Source organism: Penicillium riverlandense, assembly GCF_028828495.1.
Source record: "Penicillium riverlandense strain IBT 135883 chromosome Unknown utg000001l_segment0_segment0, whole genome shotgun sequence".
Taxonomy (NCBI): domain Eukaryota; kingdom Fungi; phylum Ascomycota; class Eurotiomycetes; order Eurotiales; family Aspergillaceae; genus Penicillium; species Penicillium riverlandense.
Genome location: NW_026643194.1, coordinates 309,604 through 326,850, shown reverse-complemented (window position 1 = coordinate 326,850; position 17,247 = coordinate 309,604). Strand labels below are relative to the sequence as shown.

At 52.1% G+C, this 17,247-nt stretch overlaps 8 protein-coding genes across 8 annotated transcripts; 3 read left to right on the top strand and 5 right to left on the bottom strand.

Moving 5' to 3' along the window:
* Positions 1–320: 320 nt before the first annotated feature.
* On the bottom strand, positions 321–1,615 carry N7474_000136 (fumarylacetoacetate hydrolase family protein; the record flags this gene model as incomplete). The annotated part of the gene is made up of 2 exons (XM_057191551.1): positions 321–865; positions 928–1,615. The coding sequence occupies 2 exons, from the start codon at positions 1,613–1,615 to the stop codon at positions 321–323; spliced, it is 1,233 nt and encodes a 410-aa protein (XP_057056504.1).
* Positions 1,616–2,237: 622 nt separating this feature from the next.
* Positions 2,238–2,936, top strand: xanA (isonitrile hydratase-like protein xanA; the record flags this gene model as incomplete). Its single annotated transcript, XM_057191550.1, has 1 exon — positions 2,238–2,936. One exon carries the CDS (start codon positions 2,238–2,240, stop codon positions 2,934–2,936), a length of 699 nt encoding a protein of 232 aa, XP_057056503.1.
* Positions 2,937–3,670: 734 nt separating this feature from the next.
* xanB (isocyanide synthase xanB) lies at positions 3,671–5,850 on the top strand (the record flags this gene model as incomplete). The annotated part of the gene is made up of 2 exons (XM_057191549.1): positions 3,671–4,277; positions 4,328–5,850. The coding sequence occupies 2 exons, from the start codon at positions 3,671–3,673 to the stop codon at positions 5,848–5,850; spliced, it is 2,130 nt and encodes a 709-aa protein (XP_057056502.1).
* Positions 5,851–7,344: 1,494 nt separating this feature from the next.
* N7474_000133 (uncharacterized protein) lies at positions 7,345–8,803 on the bottom strand (the record flags this gene model as incomplete). The annotated part of the gene is made up of 2 exons (XM_057191548.1): positions 7,345–7,781; positions 7,837–8,803. The coding sequence occupies 2 exons, from the start codon at positions 8,801–8,803 to the stop codon at positions 7,345–7,347; spliced, it is 1,404 nt and encodes a 467-aa protein (XP_057056501.1).
* A 950-nt stretch (positions 8,804–9,753) lies between these two features.
* On the bottom strand, positions 9,754–12,097 carry N7474_000132 (anaphase promoting complex subunit CDC16; the record flags this gene model as incomplete). Its single annotated transcript, XM_057191547.1, has 3 exons — positions 9,754–10,198; positions 10,261–11,947; positions 12,001–12,097. 3 exons carry the CDS (start codon positions 12,095–12,097, stop codon positions 9,754–9,756), a joined length of 2,229 nt encoding a protein of 742 aa, XP_057056500.1.
* Positions 12,098–12,530: 433 nt separating this feature from the next.
* On the top strand, positions 12,531–13,431 carry N7474_000131 (Saf4/Yju2 family protein; the record flags this gene model as incomplete). The annotated part of the gene is made up of 2 exons (XM_057191546.1): positions 12,531–12,822; positions 12,881–13,431. The coding sequence occupies 2 exons, from the start codon at positions 12,531–12,533 to the stop codon at positions 13,429–13,431; spliced, it is 843 nt and encodes a 280-aa protein (XP_057056499.1).
* Positions 13,432–13,762: 331 nt separating this feature from the next.
* N7474_000130 (uncharacterized protein) lies at positions 13,763–14,552 on the bottom strand (the record flags this gene model as incomplete). Its single annotated transcript, XM_057191545.1, has 3 exons — positions 13,763–13,897; positions 13,951–14,190; positions 14,250–14,552. 3 exons carry the CDS (start codon positions 14,550–14,552, stop codon positions 13,763–13,765), a joined length of 678 nt encoding a protein of 225 aa, XP_057056498.1.
* Positions 14,553–15,165: 613 nt separating this feature from the next.
* Positions 15,166–16,767, bottom strand: N7474_000129 (fungal specific transcription factor domain-containing protein; the record flags this gene model as incomplete). Its single annotated transcript, XM_057191544.1, has 1 exon — positions 15,166–16,767. One exon carries the CDS (start codon positions 16,765–16,767, stop codon positions 15,166–15,168), a length of 1,602 nt encoding a protein of 533 aa, XP_057056497.1.
* Between the last annotated feature and the right edge of the window lie 480 nt (positions 16,768–17,247).

Genomic DNA, 17,247 nt, shown 5'->3' with positions numbered 1-17,247 from the left:
TTACTCTGATTTGTCTTCTAATTCCTCTTCAGCATGGCGCCGGACTAGTCTTTGGCGTATATCGATGGTAATCTGCCCTGGAGAATGGCCAAGGTGTTCATGGTTGTTTAACTCCATTTCATTTATATCTACTCAACCGCGAATTGCACTTTATCTGCATGCTTCAGCACGAATAAATTTTCAGTTGGATACGAATCATTAGTTCTTTCAACCGAGGTTCCATTTGAGTATATTCGTAGGTAGTCAACCTGCCCTTGGGCACATTTTTTCCAAAGAACGTGCTATAATCCATAGAAACAGTATCGCTGACATTCAACATTCTACAAGTTGCGTGCCGGCAGCAGCTCTCCCAAACACATGCCAAACCCAACCCCATCGCCCGGCAGCCCTACCATGGCGCTCATTCGAACCACATCCCCGTCCTGCAAATACTGCCTCGTCAAGCCATCCCTAAGGGGAAGCGGCTCTTTCCCAGCCTTGGTCACTTCCAGTAAGCAGCCTAAACTCTTATCATAATCTCCACTAACAGTCCCGGTACCCAGAATATCACCAGTCTGCAGATCGGCACCCGAGCTGGCTAGGTGGGCAGCCATTTGCCGACCGCTCCAATAAAGATCCGTAGTCTTGGATTCGCTGATTAAGTTTTCCTGGTCTCCAACGAGAATATGCACCTTGAGATTTATGTCATAGTTGGAAAGGGTCACGTCTTCCAAATGACTTGCGATAGGGACCTTGTGCTCAGTACCAGGAACTCTAAACGGCTCAAGCGCGTCCAATGTGACGATCCAGGGAGAAATGGTCGTAGCGAACGACTTGCCGTTTAAGGGGCCGAGAGGGACCATCTCGCAGCCCTGAATATCGCGCGCTAGACGCGACGGGTCAGCAAGCTGCCTTGACTAAGGATATCGGGAAAAGTTGCCAACCTACCACTCCAGTCATTCAAAATGACCATGCCAAATATATGCTCATCAGCATCCTTTGCATTCAATCCCTGGAGTCGTGGAACGCTCTTGCCGACAATAACCCCAAGTTCTAGTTCGTAGTCCACCGCCCTCGAAGGCCCGAAGATAATAGGCTTCGTTTCGGTCGATGCAGTGCGATCATAGAAATGTCCCTGTGGCCGAACAATCGGCGTCCCAGAAACGACTATAGTGCTTGCCCGGCCATTGTATCCGATGGGGAAATTGAAGAAGCCCGGGGGCGGCGTGTCGTCGTTTAAGATCGCTCGGCCGGCGTTCTTGACGTGGTGGAGACTACAAGAGAAGTCTGTGAATCCGCCTATAGACACAGGCAGATGCATCGTAACATCTTCAAAGTTCTCGGTGCTATTGGGAGGCAGAACACCTGTCAAGTATGACTGCAGCAGCTTCCGAACCTCACGCTGGACGTCCTTCGACAAGCCTGCATACTCGTTCAACGTCGATTTCTCGAAGATGCCCTCTGGTAGACCGGGCACGTGAGAGAAGGCGCCTGACTGCTGTAAGTCCCCAAGGAAGATAATGGCTCTTTCGAGCCGAGTGACACATTGAGGGACTGGGTGGTTGACGGACGAGCCTACCCCGAACGGGATGTTGTTGATAGAGAAGTGGTCATCATCGTGTTGGTGGCCTACCATTGTTGCTGCACTGTATTTTCTACATATATGAAGTTTCTCTCTTGAGCTCTTTGCATTTAATATGTTTTTATTCCCCCACCAATCCGACAGACCCGTAAAGAGTAGCCGGCGATTCGGGGAGAGCGGGGTTTGCCCACATCCCGAGCTAGCCCTAACTTCTTTAAACTTGAGCATTTACGCTTAAAGAACTTTTCCAAATGAATATTAATCCTTAAGAAAGCATAGAAAACGGTGGAAATTGCGTTGCGGATATTCTCATCGGCGACTGTACCTCCTGTGTCGACCAGGAAAACCAAATACGTGCACATGCCAACTACCGAGCTACCTTGCAGTCTATACAAGCAATAGCCAGGGATTCTAGGTTTCCAGCGCCCAATGCAGCAAAACAATTGATATTCGGGGCCGCTCCAGTCCCCAAATCGGCGGGGACGGAGGCCATGGGGTGGGACAGCATCTGATGGTGACAAACCATCGTCGGCCCTGTCAGCACCCCCCTCAATCAGAGGCAGCTTACACCTCTTACCATCTTTTAACGAACTTCGCTTTTTATCTCCCCTCTTGTTCGTTAAGCAGCGTCATCTCTCCACAGTTCCTCATACCGCACTATTGCACGTGAAAAACCATGACCACTCCAAAGCAATACTACAACGTTGGAGTAATCGTCTTCGATGGCGCAGACATCCTCGACTTTGCAGCGCCAATGGAGGTCCTGTCTCATACCTCGCACAATCGCAGCTCAGATAATCCAGATCGGATCTTCAAGATGCAAACCATTGCTCGAAAGCCCAGTATCAGAGCCGCAGGCTCTCTGGCCGTAAACGTGGATCTTCTTTTGGGCGAAGCGATCAATGCAATCTCGAGTTTTGACATCCTGATCGTACCCGGTGGACCCACTTCAGTGATTCACACGTTGCTCGATACCGGGGCGCCGGAATTGGATGTCATCCGCAAGTTTTCAGGCCTCCCGCAACGGTCCTCCACCCACCACCGCATTTTATTCTCTGTCTGCACTGGCGCTTTCTTACTCGGTGCAACTGGGATTCTCGCTGGGGTTACAGTCACCACCCACCATACGGATCTTGATACCCTGCGCGATATATGCTCCCGAGCGAATAAGGGCGCCGCCCCCACCACAGTGGAGTTTAGGCGCTATATCGATAGTGGTCTTCTTGAGGGTGGCGCTGTCAGGCTCATTACTGCTGGCGGAATTAGTTCTGGCCTTGATGCCACATTTTACCTTGTCAGCCAGCTAACTAGTCCGGATATGGCAGCTTTCATAGCGAGGGTGATGGAGTATGACTGGAAAGAGTTGGAACAGTAATACCAGATTGGTTGATACATACACATAGATAGAACGAATGCAGTCACGATCCTCTACCACAGCCTGTTTCTCAATAGGACTTTCAAGGGACTGTGGATGCACTCCATGGTTGCCCGTCATTGGGCAGGTTCCTTGAATTGCTCCTTTAGAGATGTTATTTCCCGTGGACCATGTGGCTTCCTTTTGCGAGTATCGAATCGTCGCACCAGTCCATGCTGGAGACCCCATGTTAGTTTGACTGATACACATGCAAATTTGAGATCCCGCGGACCATCTAGATCTATGCGGTGATCAGACTTTGCCCCTGCTAACATACTTCACATCATTCCAGGAATTTCCATTAGTTCATTTTTATTGTCCGAACGTTGCTGACAGACTTCATCACAACTCTTGTCCATTTTCCATTTTCGTCACTGTAAGCGGGGTGAGAATTACAAGTAGGTCGCACAGAATTGACAATGAATGATCTAAGTTAATACTTCCTGAGAAGAGCCTCTTATGTAAGTTTAGAGTCCTTAGTTTGAAGTACAGTGACTAGACAGAATCATATCAGCACAAAATATGCCTGTGGCTCAAGGATCGGATCAAACTTCTGCTCCCGGTTATATAGCACCTGCCGGTCTGGCAGGAAATGCGCTCCTTCCTGACCACCAACCCATAGGTGCAAGATAAAAAAAATCTCAATTGCGGTCATTCCTTCTGCGGTATACGTTTGTTTGTGAGACAAAAACAGGATGGTTGTCTTGACGCCACTCTCCGCTGTGTCTTCGGCCTCGCATAGCGCGGCGACAGATCAGAATGGAATAATTCCCGAGGGGGCAAAGTTAATGCCTGTTAATGGAACAGACGCCACCTTCTCGTCGAACGATGCGACGCTGTCATTTGGGTCAACCCCCATCAACAGGTCCATCACACCTAGCGTGGTTACCGCAAACGGCATTTTCCACATACAACGCCAGGCACAAAATGTACTCAACAGCGGCGTGGCCCAGGATGCCACTTCAAATACAGAGTCAGAAGAGTGCAATATGTCTATCGCCATTCTAAAGCTTATCGAAAGTTATGGGGTTGACTACGAGAAACCGGGTGGCTCCTGGAAGGGATTTGACGCCTTCATTCCGATCGTGCGCGCGCAGGTCAAGAAACAGGAACCCATTCGCATGATTCTACCCGCATTCCCATTCAAGTCGCCCAATATGCGAGACAAGGTGCTAGGCACGCTTCCTGATCTGGGCGAACAGCTGGCGCTTTTCCACTTGAACGGATTGTGTCAGAATATCGCCCGGATCTATGAGCCTGGCGCCGATGTATACATTAGCTCGGACGGGCTTGTCTACAATGGTGAGTTTAATGTTTCGAAAAATCAAAGTGAAACTTCTGACATTCAGTAGACATACTTGGAGTTTCTGATGACACTGTCTGGGATTATGGAGAGGCGTTGCGGAAGATGGCGATCGAGAACGAACTTCACCATATCAAATTCATTCGTCTCTTCGAGCTTCTCGAGCATCCGGGGTTTCATTCCGAGTCGTCAGAGTCTGCAAAAGCATCCTACTTGGCGCATGCCAACTGCCTACGACGGGAACTGATGTACTCCTTTGGAGACCCAACCTTTGATGCCGACGAGGCCATCAAAACCGACACTGATACCTGCCTTACATATCGCGGATATATCAAGTTCCTGACCAAGGATTTGGCACATCAAGAAGAAAACCAGTTGATGTCGAAGCGCTCGAGACAGGCCCACATCGCTCAAACAGCGCGGCAAATGATTGTTCGCGGAAAGATGTTCGCGGCCGCAATCAAAGCAAATCGGAAAGACTACGTGCGACTTTCAATTCACCAGTCTGCTGGCGAGAAAAAATTATCCATCTCTCTTATCCCCCAGGTTCGAGGCGCATTGGGTTATACCCCGTGGCATTCGTCTGTGGCTGTCGGACTAGATGGATCATATCGCACAGTGCACGCAGAAGATGTACGCGACACGCATGATCTGATCTTTAAAAATGGTCAGCCATATTACTTCCGAGAGAAGTCCGATATCTTCAACTGGGTCGATGACGGTCTGTCTGTTAAGTTCGAGCATCTCTACCCCTGCGGTCTCATCATCCGACCCGCAGATATCGACAATGTGAATCCACCACCATCTCTCCGCTCTATCCCCATGCGGAAGGTCCGCAAACTCTCAAATGGCATGTCCCCAATTATTCTTCGTGGGTTTTCCGAGACCCTCGACGAAGAGCTATATGTCGAAAAGGCTGAGGAGCTGGGGACTCTTCTTCCGTGGAGTTTCGGCATCATCCAGAAAGTGCGGGACGCGGGTCGGTCCGACAAGATGGGCAATAATGTCACATCAAATGAAGCAATGCCCATGCACTTTGACGGCATGTTCAAGTTTGAAGAGGTGCAAGACCCGGTCACCGGGGAGACTACCAAGGTTCAAAGACCACCGGGCTACCAGTTCTTTACTTGTCCAGCTACGGCGCCTAAAGGAAGTGGATATACACTGTTTGCCAGTTCACGCCTCTTCTTCCGATACCTGCCTATTCCATGGACCGCTGAGAGGCTTGAAAATGTCACTTGGGCTATGGATAATGACGGCTTCTGGGAATCCAAAATCCCAAATGTGCCGCTTGTCGTGAAACATCCGCTCTCGGGAAAGCCATGTCTACGCTGGCATCAGCCGTGGGACTCGACAAAGACAAAGTTCTCTACCTGCAAAATCACCATTGAAAACGACGATCAGGCTATTGTGCAGGTTATTGATTCGGGACTATACGACCATCGAGTCTGTCTGCGCTTCGGGTGGGAGAAGGGAGATTTGCTCATCAGTGATAATACCGCTATGCTGCACACGCGGACTGGCTATACAAGTGACTGTGATCGGGAGTTGTGGCGGATTCACTTCGACTAGATTGGAGGATGGGGGAGCTATCTTTTATGCTTTCTTCTTTTCTTGTTAATCAACTTTGGTTACTGCCTCTCTTGAGTAGAGATCAATGTCATTTATAAGCCCGGTTTACTTTTAGATTAAATCTGTAATCACGCTGTGTCTTTAGTATGCCAGTAGGTAAGAATTTCAAGGCTCTTTACCGCAAATTTAGAACTTCAAGTTGAGTATGAAAGTCACAATGTTGCTATATATAGTTAAGAGCAATTCGCGGAATTGGTCCAGCTCCTGTCCTAGATGTAATCTTATTCTAGTACAGTAATAGTTAATACTAATACGGACAGGCCAGGCCATCCAGGAGATTAAACTTATAGCCTCACCTTATGAGCCAGTGCATTTCAGTATACCTCCAGCCTCTATATCATCACAAAATACATAGTCTGTTACGCATTGGACATTAATCACCGTAATAGAAAACTAGCATATGACCAAATGGTTCATAAACATAGTTACGTCATTTGTTAAACAGTATTGACATTCCGACTGCTTCATCTTCTGTCCTGGCTCAGATCAGCAGATCGGACAGACATACCTGAGATGTGCAAAGCCAGATGTCTCGGCAGGACCTATCCCTTAATATCCCCAGGTTCTATCCCGGTCACATGTGCCTCCTTGTGAGTTTCTACGGAGCGGCTGGCTCGGTTTATCAGTGGCTCTGGCGAAGGGGACCGGGTTTTGTGTGACAGGCATTGGCGGGGGAAACCAACCGGGGTGCCACGGGGTCAATGACCGATTTTATGGCGGGTTGAGAAATCCTCGCTACCATTTTCTGAATGGGGGAAAGATCAAGTCAGATTTTGGGAAGTAGAAATCATATCATTAAGGAAGGTGGACCAGGCCCTCTATGAACAGCGTTGTCAGCACAAGCAAGAAACCAGATGTCTGTGCTTGTTTAGTTGACTCCTTGATATCAGCACCCTCCCTCCATTTTCTTTACCACTTCGTCGACACCAAAATATGCTTCCAAATCGGCGTAAAACGAACTAACTGCCTGCTGACAGAACTGCATTGACTGCGCAGAAAAGGGCTAGTAGGACAGGCCAGTTCTCACACCTGCAACAGACATGCTACTCGATTCGTCTAAGCGGCAGTCTCGTCGCAGGCACTCATCTCATAACCCACCGGTACTAACAGGGGTTAAATGAGCTAAATTGAATGCCAAGTCGTAGGCCGGGCTACTGATTGGAGGGAGGTGTTATCCGGATCTTAGCATCCGCAATGAACCATAGTATGTACTTGGATCTTTCTACATTGGAGAGTATAGAAGCAAGAGTTGCAATTGCTCACTGAACGAATGCTCGATAGTCTCTATTCACGCTCACATGGTATCATGGTAATAGCAAGGGGTCCGAAACATGATGTGACCCCGAACGCCTGTTGTGCCCAAACTCCCAAATCAAGCTATTAACAAACATATTAAAGTGGTTGGACTGGCCCCATCGGTCTATGTATAATGGTCTATGTGTATCCATGAGGCGCAGTCTCGGCCCGAAAGTCGAACATCTGCTGGCTGTCCAGCAGAACGAAGGACTCGTAGCGCAGCCCGCGCTCGTAGTGAAGACTCTCGGACCACGAGCTCACCGAGCTGTTCCAGACACTGGCGTATCCGTCGAACAGCGCGCGCCAGTAGCACGCCTCCGCCGCGGGAGTCAGGTATCGCTCGCGGAAGGTCTTGACGCTGTTGTTGGCGATGCGCCGGGCGGCGTCTGTGTCGCGGACAAGATGCTCAAGTTTCTCGCCGAGATCACTGAAGTCGCGCTCGACCTCGACGTAGTTTTGGTTCGGACCGCTGGACATGAGGAGGTAGTGATGGTGTTGGATGTACTGGAGTTTATGGGCGACGATGACCGACCTGCAGGCCTGTCGGTATTTGAGCGAGGCAGAGTAGGACCGGCCTGGAAAGCTGTTAGTAAGAGAACAACCAAAAAAAAGGCAGGGAGGGGAACTCACCCTCAACATGGGCAATAAACATGTAATGACAGTGGTCCTCCATCTTGAGCAAATTCGTGCCCGTCGCCCAGTCGACTTGCTTTACATCACCCCAGGGCTGATCACGAGCAGCCTCGAGCAGTGCACGACGCAGCTTGGGCGCGAAACTCGGCTTGCCACGCCACACGAGCTGCGGTTTTTTTTCTGACCAGGGGATATCCAGACGCTCGACGCGTTCGACCACTTGATCATACGGCCCCATGGCGTTGTGGTCGTTGTCCCAAGCCCAGAAGCTAAAGTCGGGCATGAGCCAGACGGCCTCCTCGGTCGGCGTGCGCGCAAAGACCCAGACAGGATGATCCGGGAGCGTGACATCCTCCACCTTGTCCTCCACCGAAAACACGAATTCAATATCACGCCTCGCAGCTCGACCCCCATCGCCGGCCAGCGCACGATGGATCGAGCTCAAGACGCCCAGGATTTTCCGGCGGTGGTCCTCGCCGTGGGCGCGGGCGGCAACGACGTGGAGGTTGCCGTGGGAAACAAAGGCACGGGCCATGCCTTCTTTTATGGGGATGGCGTCGAGTTCCTCGGTCGACAGGGCGCCGTGTGACCGCCAGTATTGTTCGCCACGCGCGACATCTTCAAACAGGCCGGGGAAGGCAGCCTGGCACTGCATCCGATCGAGGGCTTGGTTACGGCCATCACGACGGTAATCGAAGCGCCAGACGGGGGCGGGACTAGACTGGTCGCGCAGACCCGTGTCGGAGCAGGAGAGACAGGTGGAGCATTCGAAGGTGGTGGAGGTCTGGCACGCGCAGTGGCCGGCGGGAATGAGCTGGGTGAGGATGGGGTGGATGTACTCGCGGTCTGTGTTCATGCCATACCAGATGGCGACGATGATACTGCAGGAGAGGGCGGTAAGGACACAGAGCAGCAGCAGGAGGCCGCGTTGCAGGCGCGGAAAGGAGCAGCTCGGGAGGGCCATCATTATGGCGCAGGAGAAGGGATTTGAGCACGCAGCATTATTTGTTGATCAATTCTCGACCGTCACGATTGGAGAATAAAAGGCAAGAGAGAAAGGAAGAAAGAAAGAAAGGAATGTGTAGAAGTGGGGTGAGAAAAGGAAAGCAGAGGGAGGGAGTGTGGAGGCAAGTCAGTTCCAGAGGAAAAGTGTTCCTGAAACTACTTGGAGGGCGAAGCAGGGTCTTGGCCCCTTCGGGTTACCCATGAATGGGATTGAGCCTCAGGGCGGGAGCCTGGTGGAGCCTGGCGCGTCATGGTGGCGCGGCTTGTCCCTGGGCTAGCAAAGGTTAATCATCGAATTCTCTGGAGAGGCAACACGGGGAGCGTTAGGCTGGCTGCCTATTGGAGTCGAGGGGGCCGAGCAAGTGGAGTTAGGACGAGCTTGAATGGAAAAAGGGAAAGAACCCGCCAAGACGAGGCTCCTGACTCGTATACGAGAACCCACTCAGCCTGCTCAGCCTGGCGCCTAAGCCGTGATCGACGGCGATGGCGTAGGACAATGGGGCCGTGACGACTGATCCCGTGGAGATGACTAAACAAACCACTACCGGGGCCTGGATCTATTGTTCCGGCAAGATGGCCGAGTTGGTCCAAGGCGTCAGGTTAAGGTCCTGATCTCCGCAAGGGGGCGTGGGTTCGAATCCCACTCTTGTCACGAAACTTTTTTTGGGGTGGAAACTTTTTGGTTCGGTATGATATTAATATGAACGAGAGTCTTTTGGGCTCGTTATGATCTTAGTATGAAAGAACGGCCATCTAACAATGCTGGAGGTACCCTCCCCCGGATATGCTTGTACAAAGAACCAACCCAGCCCTAAAACATCCCATCCCGCTCAGCCCCCATCAACGCCCGCTGCCCATGCGTATCCAAAAATAACTGGCCCACAAACAATGCACGCACCATTCCGCGGATTATTGTCGTGACTGACTCCGCCCATGTCTGTCGGTTCGACTGCGACCTGATGTCGCCAGCGTCTCACCCGCTTCCCCATCGGTGCGGGCACTGGGGGGCCGTGATCTACTGGGGCGAACCTGCCCCAAGGCTCGCTGTAACAGCCCGTCAGCCTTCTCATCCAGCTCCATCTCTACACGTGCGCCAAGGGTGTCGGTATCGGCACCCGTTTCTGGGGTCGCGACGTGCGCGACCTCGTCCGTCCACTCCCCCGGGTAGGATTCTTGGTGGGCGCTGCGGCGTCGGGGCGTTTCATCTGGTGGCTGCTCGCGGGATCGTGTCGAGCTGCGGCTGTTGCCTGATCGGAGCGTTTCTTCCAAGGAATGGCGATCACGTTCGCGACCCTCCGAAGCCCAGATATCCAGGGCTCGAGAGAGCAATGTGCCTGCGACACCGGCACCCCCGCTGCATCGCCACCCCCGCTGGCTCCAAGCACACGAACTGCCTCGTGAAGAGCGGTGACTGACTCAGTGGTGCGGCCCAACTCGAGGAGAACCAGCCCGCGGGAGGTGTGGAGAGACCCGACCAGTCCACGATCTTCATAGCCCCCGACGCCTGATGCGGACGCGAGCGCGGCGGAGCCTCCTGCACCGCCGCCCAAGAAAGGCGAATACCCCATGCTGCTTCCTCCGGCGCCCACGCGCAGACACTCATTGAACTCACGCAGAGACTCGGGTAATCGGCCCATGCGGCGCAGGGCATGGCCCAGGTTTGCGCGTGTGGCCACCCACGCGCTGGGCTCGCATTGTAGAGAAGTGGCCAAGGCCAAGGCCTGTCGAAACAATTCCACTGCCCCGTCGAGGTGGTTTTGGTGGTATAGAACAACGCCCAGTTCATTGAGGACGAGTGGATCACCGCCCAGAGAGGTGCCAGGCGATAGATTCATCGGAAGGGAAGGCGTAGACCCGGGTGCAGCCCCGGTGGACATGGCATAAGCGGCACAGAGATACTCATGAGCCAAAGACATGTTGTTCAGTGCGAGATGCTGCATACCCAGAAAAAGCTGGGGCAGATGGCTCCCCTGGAACAATCGTGCGGCCGTACTATATGCCGCAATGGCTTGATCATGTTCGCCTTCTGCAGCAAATGTGTGTGCAAACCCGATCCAAGCTGGCGCCGAGTGCGGATCGAGCAGAGAGGCCTTGGAGAAAAAGCGCCGAGCCTCGGCGATCTTGGACACTGCAAGATAGTAAACCCCAATTGCAAGGTAGGTGTAAGGCTCCTCTGGCGCGTGGTCCGCGAGCATATGAGATAGAAGGAAAAGTGCATTGGTCGCTCCCGTTTCGTAGAGACAGGCCAAATGGAGCGGGTACACCGCAGGGGTATGCCCAAGATGGCTTTGCGCAGGAATACTCGGGGCGTTGGATGTTGTCAGATCGGTTGATTGAGAGGTAGATAGAATGGAGGAGGTCAATTCCAACGCTTCAGCAAAGCGGCATTGGGTGTACAGCGCCTCGGCGCGCGATAACAAAATGTCCGGGTTTTCGGCCAGGTTGTAGTGGGTGGAGAGGGTTTCGGTCGCGTCGGCTAGGATGCTCGGAGAGGAGTATTTGGAAAGACGGGTGGTGTAGAGCATTTTGGTAAAGTCAGCCGCTTCCTGCTCCACAGCAGGATCGGGCGAGATGATAGAGTCAAAGTCCAAGGATTCCAGAAACTCGAGCTCTTCTGCGGGCGACATGAGCGAGTTCTTCATCAATTGGTCAAATGCCTCAAAGCATTGCACGTCGATGCGCACCGCGTCCTTGTAGCAGTCGCGAGCGCGGTCGAACGCATTCTGCTTGGCGAAACAGAGACCCCGCAGGTAGCACATGGCTGCTTCGAAGCGAACGTTGTTGGTATCCTCCCTCTCTCGCTCATCTCCTCGCTCCCCGCGCGCTGCCTTCCCATTCCGGAGTGTGACATGGCTTTGGTCGTTGAGGTGTTGGATCTTGCGACGACTGTTGTTGTCGCGGATTAAGTCGGTGGGGTTGTGTTCGCCGAGGATTGACAGGGCCTGCTCGAACTGGTTTTGTTTGATGTAGCAATGCGCAGCGAGGTATCGACAGGCAGTGCTTCTCGAGATGAGGTCCTTGCGGGAGAGAAGAGCTAAGGCGCGTGTGAAGTTATTGTTGGAGAAATGGACCTGCGCCAGCCAGAAGGCGTCGGAATCACTGTCTTCAGATAGTGGTCAGCGTGTGTCTGAGTCAGTAAGCGAGATACTAGCATACTGGTGAGGGCGAGGACCTTGTCGCCAATGTAGATGGCCGAATCATGCTGGCCACGGTTCAAGGCGTCCTGTCGCCAGGAGCGCAGGAACCTTTCCATTGCCGTAGATCGAGCTGGTCAGGTAAAGAAAGAAAGGCAGGCATCAACCGGCATGGAGCATCGGCTCTGCGCTGCACTCAGTTGGAGAAACTGCAAGAGTGTCAACTGATTGATGATTGTCGGGCAGATCGCGCGTTTCTGTTTGGGCGGAATACAAACACTGGCCCGTGCGTGATCAGCAGTGCAGTTCTTCCAGAGATGGGCAAGGATACAGGGTAGTAAGATCCAGAGGGAAGGTCAGCAATGGCAATGTCAAGGGTGTCTGTCTGCAAATGAGAAAAGCAAAGAAAAGAAACAATCCAATAAATCAAGCAGTCAACACCATTCGAGGGTCACGTGACTGACTCTCCGCATATCATCCGCCACTCGCTCTCTCTTGTTCTTCTCTTCTCTACACCACCGCTTCACCTTCCACCCTCTAACCACCACCAACATGTCTGAGCGCAAGGTCCTCACTAAGTACTACCCGCCCGACTTCGATCCATCGGCAATCGGGCGGACGCCAAAGCACCTACGCAAAGCCGGTCCCAAAGTCATCACCGTCCGCCTGATGGCGCCCTTCCCCATGAAATGCACCAACTGCGGCGAATACATCTATCGAGGGCGCAAGTTCAACGCCAGAAAGGAAAATTTGGAAGAAAAATATCTCAACATCCCCATCTACCGGTTTTACATCCGATGCACCCGCTGCAGCGGCGAGATCACTTTCCGGACGGATCCCAAGAGTAAGTCCTTCGTTCATTTCTGGACTATTGAACCCCCAGAAAACTAACTCTCGCTTAGATATGGACTACGAATGCGAACGCGGCGCAAAGCGCAACTTCGAGCCATGGCGGAACTCCAAATCGGAGAAATACAACGAAACCGAAGAAGAAACTCTGAATCGACTCGAGCGTGAAGAGAACGAGGAGCAGGAGCAGCTGGAGCGTGACAAGATGGCCGAACTCGAAGAGAAAATGCAGGACTCGAAGCGGGAGATGGCTATTGCAGATGCGCTGGATGAGATCCGGACCCGAAATGCGCGGATCGCGCGCAACGAGTCACGCGGTGACGAGGCGGTTCTGGCACATGTCGAGGATCAGGTCGATGAGGCGCAGCTGCGAGCCGAGAAAGAAGATGAGGAGGCGGCTCGCAGGGCGTTTATGACGTCGTCGGGGGAAAGAGTGAAGCGCATTGTGGAGGACGAGTCAACGGCTGCGGCACCAGTGCCAGATACCAAGGCTTCACAAGCAGCCGAGATGCCCCCTCCCACAGCATCGTTTGCAAGAGTGAAGAAGGCTAAGAAACCTCCTATCAATAGTCTGGGGATCAAGAAGAAGCCATCTTTGATATAAGGCGTGTTTTGTGTTCAATATTACTGGCATGGCGTTGGGAAATCAGCGGGAATACCGTATCAAATAGATACTCATCATTTTATTGCCATGGCATCGATCCTAGAAATCCTCAGAAGGCCAACAGGGAATGTATAATCGTATGTTTCTATTAACCGACAGACCGGGCATGGTTCTCAAAGTATGAATTTACAGCTATAAAAGCAGACCGGATATCATTCTCAAACAACGCTTATACACAAACGCCCAAGAAAAACGCAGACTAGGGCAGTGACTCCTCGAATGCACTCCCCCAATGCAGGACAAAAGCAAATGGGTATCTCAGATCTCATCATTATTCTGCCCCTCCCTCGGAATGACCAACAGACCGAGCCTGCGGCACAAAGCTAGCCTTGCCGGTCTTCTCATCGAAGATGTTGAACCCATAGTCTGCTGCATTTGGGGGGTATACACTGGTAAGGGTCAGATACTGCTTATATATAAAATCCAATGATAAGACTTACAGTGTAATGAGACAGCAACCTTGTTGTTGCTTGGATTTCGCACGCGGTGCAGTCCGATGTCATCGGAGATATAAGTCACTTCATTCGAACGATAGACTTTCTGGGACTTGATCTCCAAAGGCGCTTTGGTCTCTGCGTCCTGGTCTGGCATGTGGTAGACTGTTTCCTCGAGCTCGCCGGCGAGGATCTTCATGATGCAGTGGGCGTTGGCGTGGTCGTGGATCGGGGAGCCCTTGCCGGGATTCCACACGAGGAGGAGCTAAATGAGTTACTTAGCTAAGGGATTCATGCGGGAAAAGGGATGTGGAAGGAACATACGATGTTGGCTTTTCGGTTGATGTTTTCAATGGCATTGCGTGTATAGTTCTTGCTTGTGTCGTTGTAGAAGTACTTCGCCCAGTCACTGGGCTGAGATGCATACTTCTGAGCAAGAGAGATCAAATACTCCTCGTCCACATCCGATGAGGAAATTCCCCCAGTCTCCCCCAGATGAGCCTTGATGTCTCGCACTAGTTCGTCTAGGTCATATCTCGATGTGAGCCTGATGCGTGCGTCGAAGTAGTTTGATGACACGCCATGGCCGATTTGAATGGTGGGACTGGAAGGAAAAATGGACGACATGTTGTGGATTCAGGAGTGTTCAGATGAGAGTGCTAGCACGAGCAGTTCCAATCCACCCATCCGGAAAGTGCCTTTATAAAGGGGCACGAGGTTCATCAAACCCCGAGCTTGTCCCATACTCCTATCCATGGCCCCATAACATTGAGTCGGCGATTGCCCCGGATCGACGCAATATTGGGCGGACAGACGTCAACGGCTAGGAGCGGGTCGAATGAGAGCACGGCTTTTGTCCCTAAGGTTATCGACATATGCAACCGCCATGGCGCAAGGGTGGTCCGCATGATTCGGAGGGGCAGATATGAAAATGCCTACATACGTCACCCTAACAGACCTCAGATCTCGGGCTAAGGTGAGACATGGTGATACATGCAAAGTCTCATAATTCGTCTCCATATTTATTCACAGTATGGAGTGATTTTCGGACCACATTGCTATATTTCTTGTCTTCTCGACAGTGTTGTGGTCAGTCCTGCGTGCACGAGCCAATCACGCCTTATCAGCTATCGGCGACTGAGTTGCGTCGGCGATTGCCACACGACAGATGTATAGCGGTGAAGGGGGATTATTTTGTGGGTAATTATTATTAACATTTTCAACTATCTCATGAATTGCTCTAATTAATGTCAAATTCAGGCATAGCAGTGAAAAATGAAGCATTGTAGCAAGTCGGGTCTAGGAACGCCGGCGATAGCTCCGGTAGCACGAGATCCTGCCCATCCATGACATTCGGGGCGGCTCGTGTGGCCGGAGTAGTCCGCCCGGGGTCACTCGGAGATTGCTGTGTCGGAATCAGTTTATCCAGGGGCTCTGCATTCTGTTTCTCCATCGAATCCGACAAGATATCAGATGCAGATGACCGGACACATTGGTAGGCGGCCTCGGCCAAGTTCCACGTTCGCTTGGTGCTTTTCAAGCACCCAAGAATCAGGGTTACGCGGTTGCAGTGGTGATCAAAACACTCCTCCGAGTGGCTAGTGGACGTGGCGATCTGGATCATCCCGCACAGCGCTAATGCCGGAATGACGAAGGGGGTGTGTTTTGAGATATTCGGACAGATGGAAATGGAATCCGACATGCGTCTTGATGCTTCGGTGGCTTTGATGCTGTGCACAAGGCGGGTGAAAGTCGACGATAAATGGGCTGGTGCTCCAGGCCAGAACCGGTCGTCGGGTGGTGACAAAATAGGCTGGAGGTCACTCCGGGGCAGGTGCAGTAGCATCGCGGCGTAGGCAATTGTCAGGTGTGCTTGGAACATCATCTCATCCACATTCCCGTATGGGTCGACGATATCCAGCTTTTTGGGTGGGAGGTGGTTGATCCAGCTCACCAGCGCATTCTCCACCGCTTGAAGGTGGTCGCGGTGACATTCGCGCAGCCGGTTCAGCACTAAGACTCGACAAAGGATCGTTGTGGCATCAATGCGGTAGCTGAATGATGAAAAGACGGTTTCTTCGGGAGCAAAGACTCTCCGCTTGAAATCCAGGATCATTCGAGGTTTGGGAACGTCGCAACCACCATTATACTCCGACTCTTCACAAGGCAGACCCACCTCCGGTGGCACAGTGCCGCAACGAAATGTGATGGTTTTGAGCGGAACAGCCATGTATATATCGATAATATATAGCTCCCACCACGTTCGTCGCATACTCTCTGCTTCCAGTGATCGTTCTGGTTGTGAAGCCGAAGCGAATTCCCATCGGTTCATGCCGAGCTCGAGAGCAATCTCGATGCTATGTGAAAATGCCGTTTGAGCTTCAGACCATTCCCCACGAGAGTACAGGGCAATAGAGTAGATCAACCACGCCTGAACCATACATGGCGACCGGTCTGGATTGGAGGCCAGCTCCACCGTGACTTTGTCCTTGTACTGCTGTCTGGGACTGGATGGAATGTAGTGAGATCCCACGAAATTTACCACCAGCTGGAGAAAATAAGGGTAATTTCGGTCGTTATAAGAGGAACTCGGCACCAGGATCGGATGAGCGACATGAAAGTTCTCATAGTACAGTCGCAGTAACCGATCATCGGAGAACCACGATCTACCAGCTGCTTCCAAGGGAGGTTGAGGTTGATCGGAACCATTCTGTGGAAGCATTACCGGCCACGGACTTTGGTCCATAGTCATATGTGGAAGACTGGACTGAGCACGTCTTTGCGATGGAGTCCTGCTGGGCGTGACATTGTTCTGGACAGAGCCAGGACCCGGCATGGGCATTATCGGAGTAGAAGTGGCCTGGTATCTGGGTTTAACATGATGGAGTCCGATTGTACTAGAAAGACAGAATACTGACTGTGGTTTTACCTGCGTGGCAACGGGCCGTCCGACGCCCGCCACGGCGAGAAGGCAGATACTGGCACAACAACGAACCCTGCACACAACGCGAGCATGCCGGCTTCTTAGCGTCGCATTTGAGATGCTGCTTCCTGCATTCGGTACAGGCTAGAGAGCACAGCCCGGTTTCTTTGGATCGTCGGGCCATTATTTCTGGAGAGAAGTTGTAGTTGGCAGGGAATGATACGGCAGTCGGCGGTAGGATCAGAGTGAGACCCCGAACCAATCACAGTCCGCGTGCAAAGCCCGGTATGAACATCAAGGAATTGTAAGACATTAGGAACTATCATAACCTCAACAATAGTACAAGCAAATAAACACACACAAAATAAAAAAATACAAAATGCATCCCATCCAAAAAGC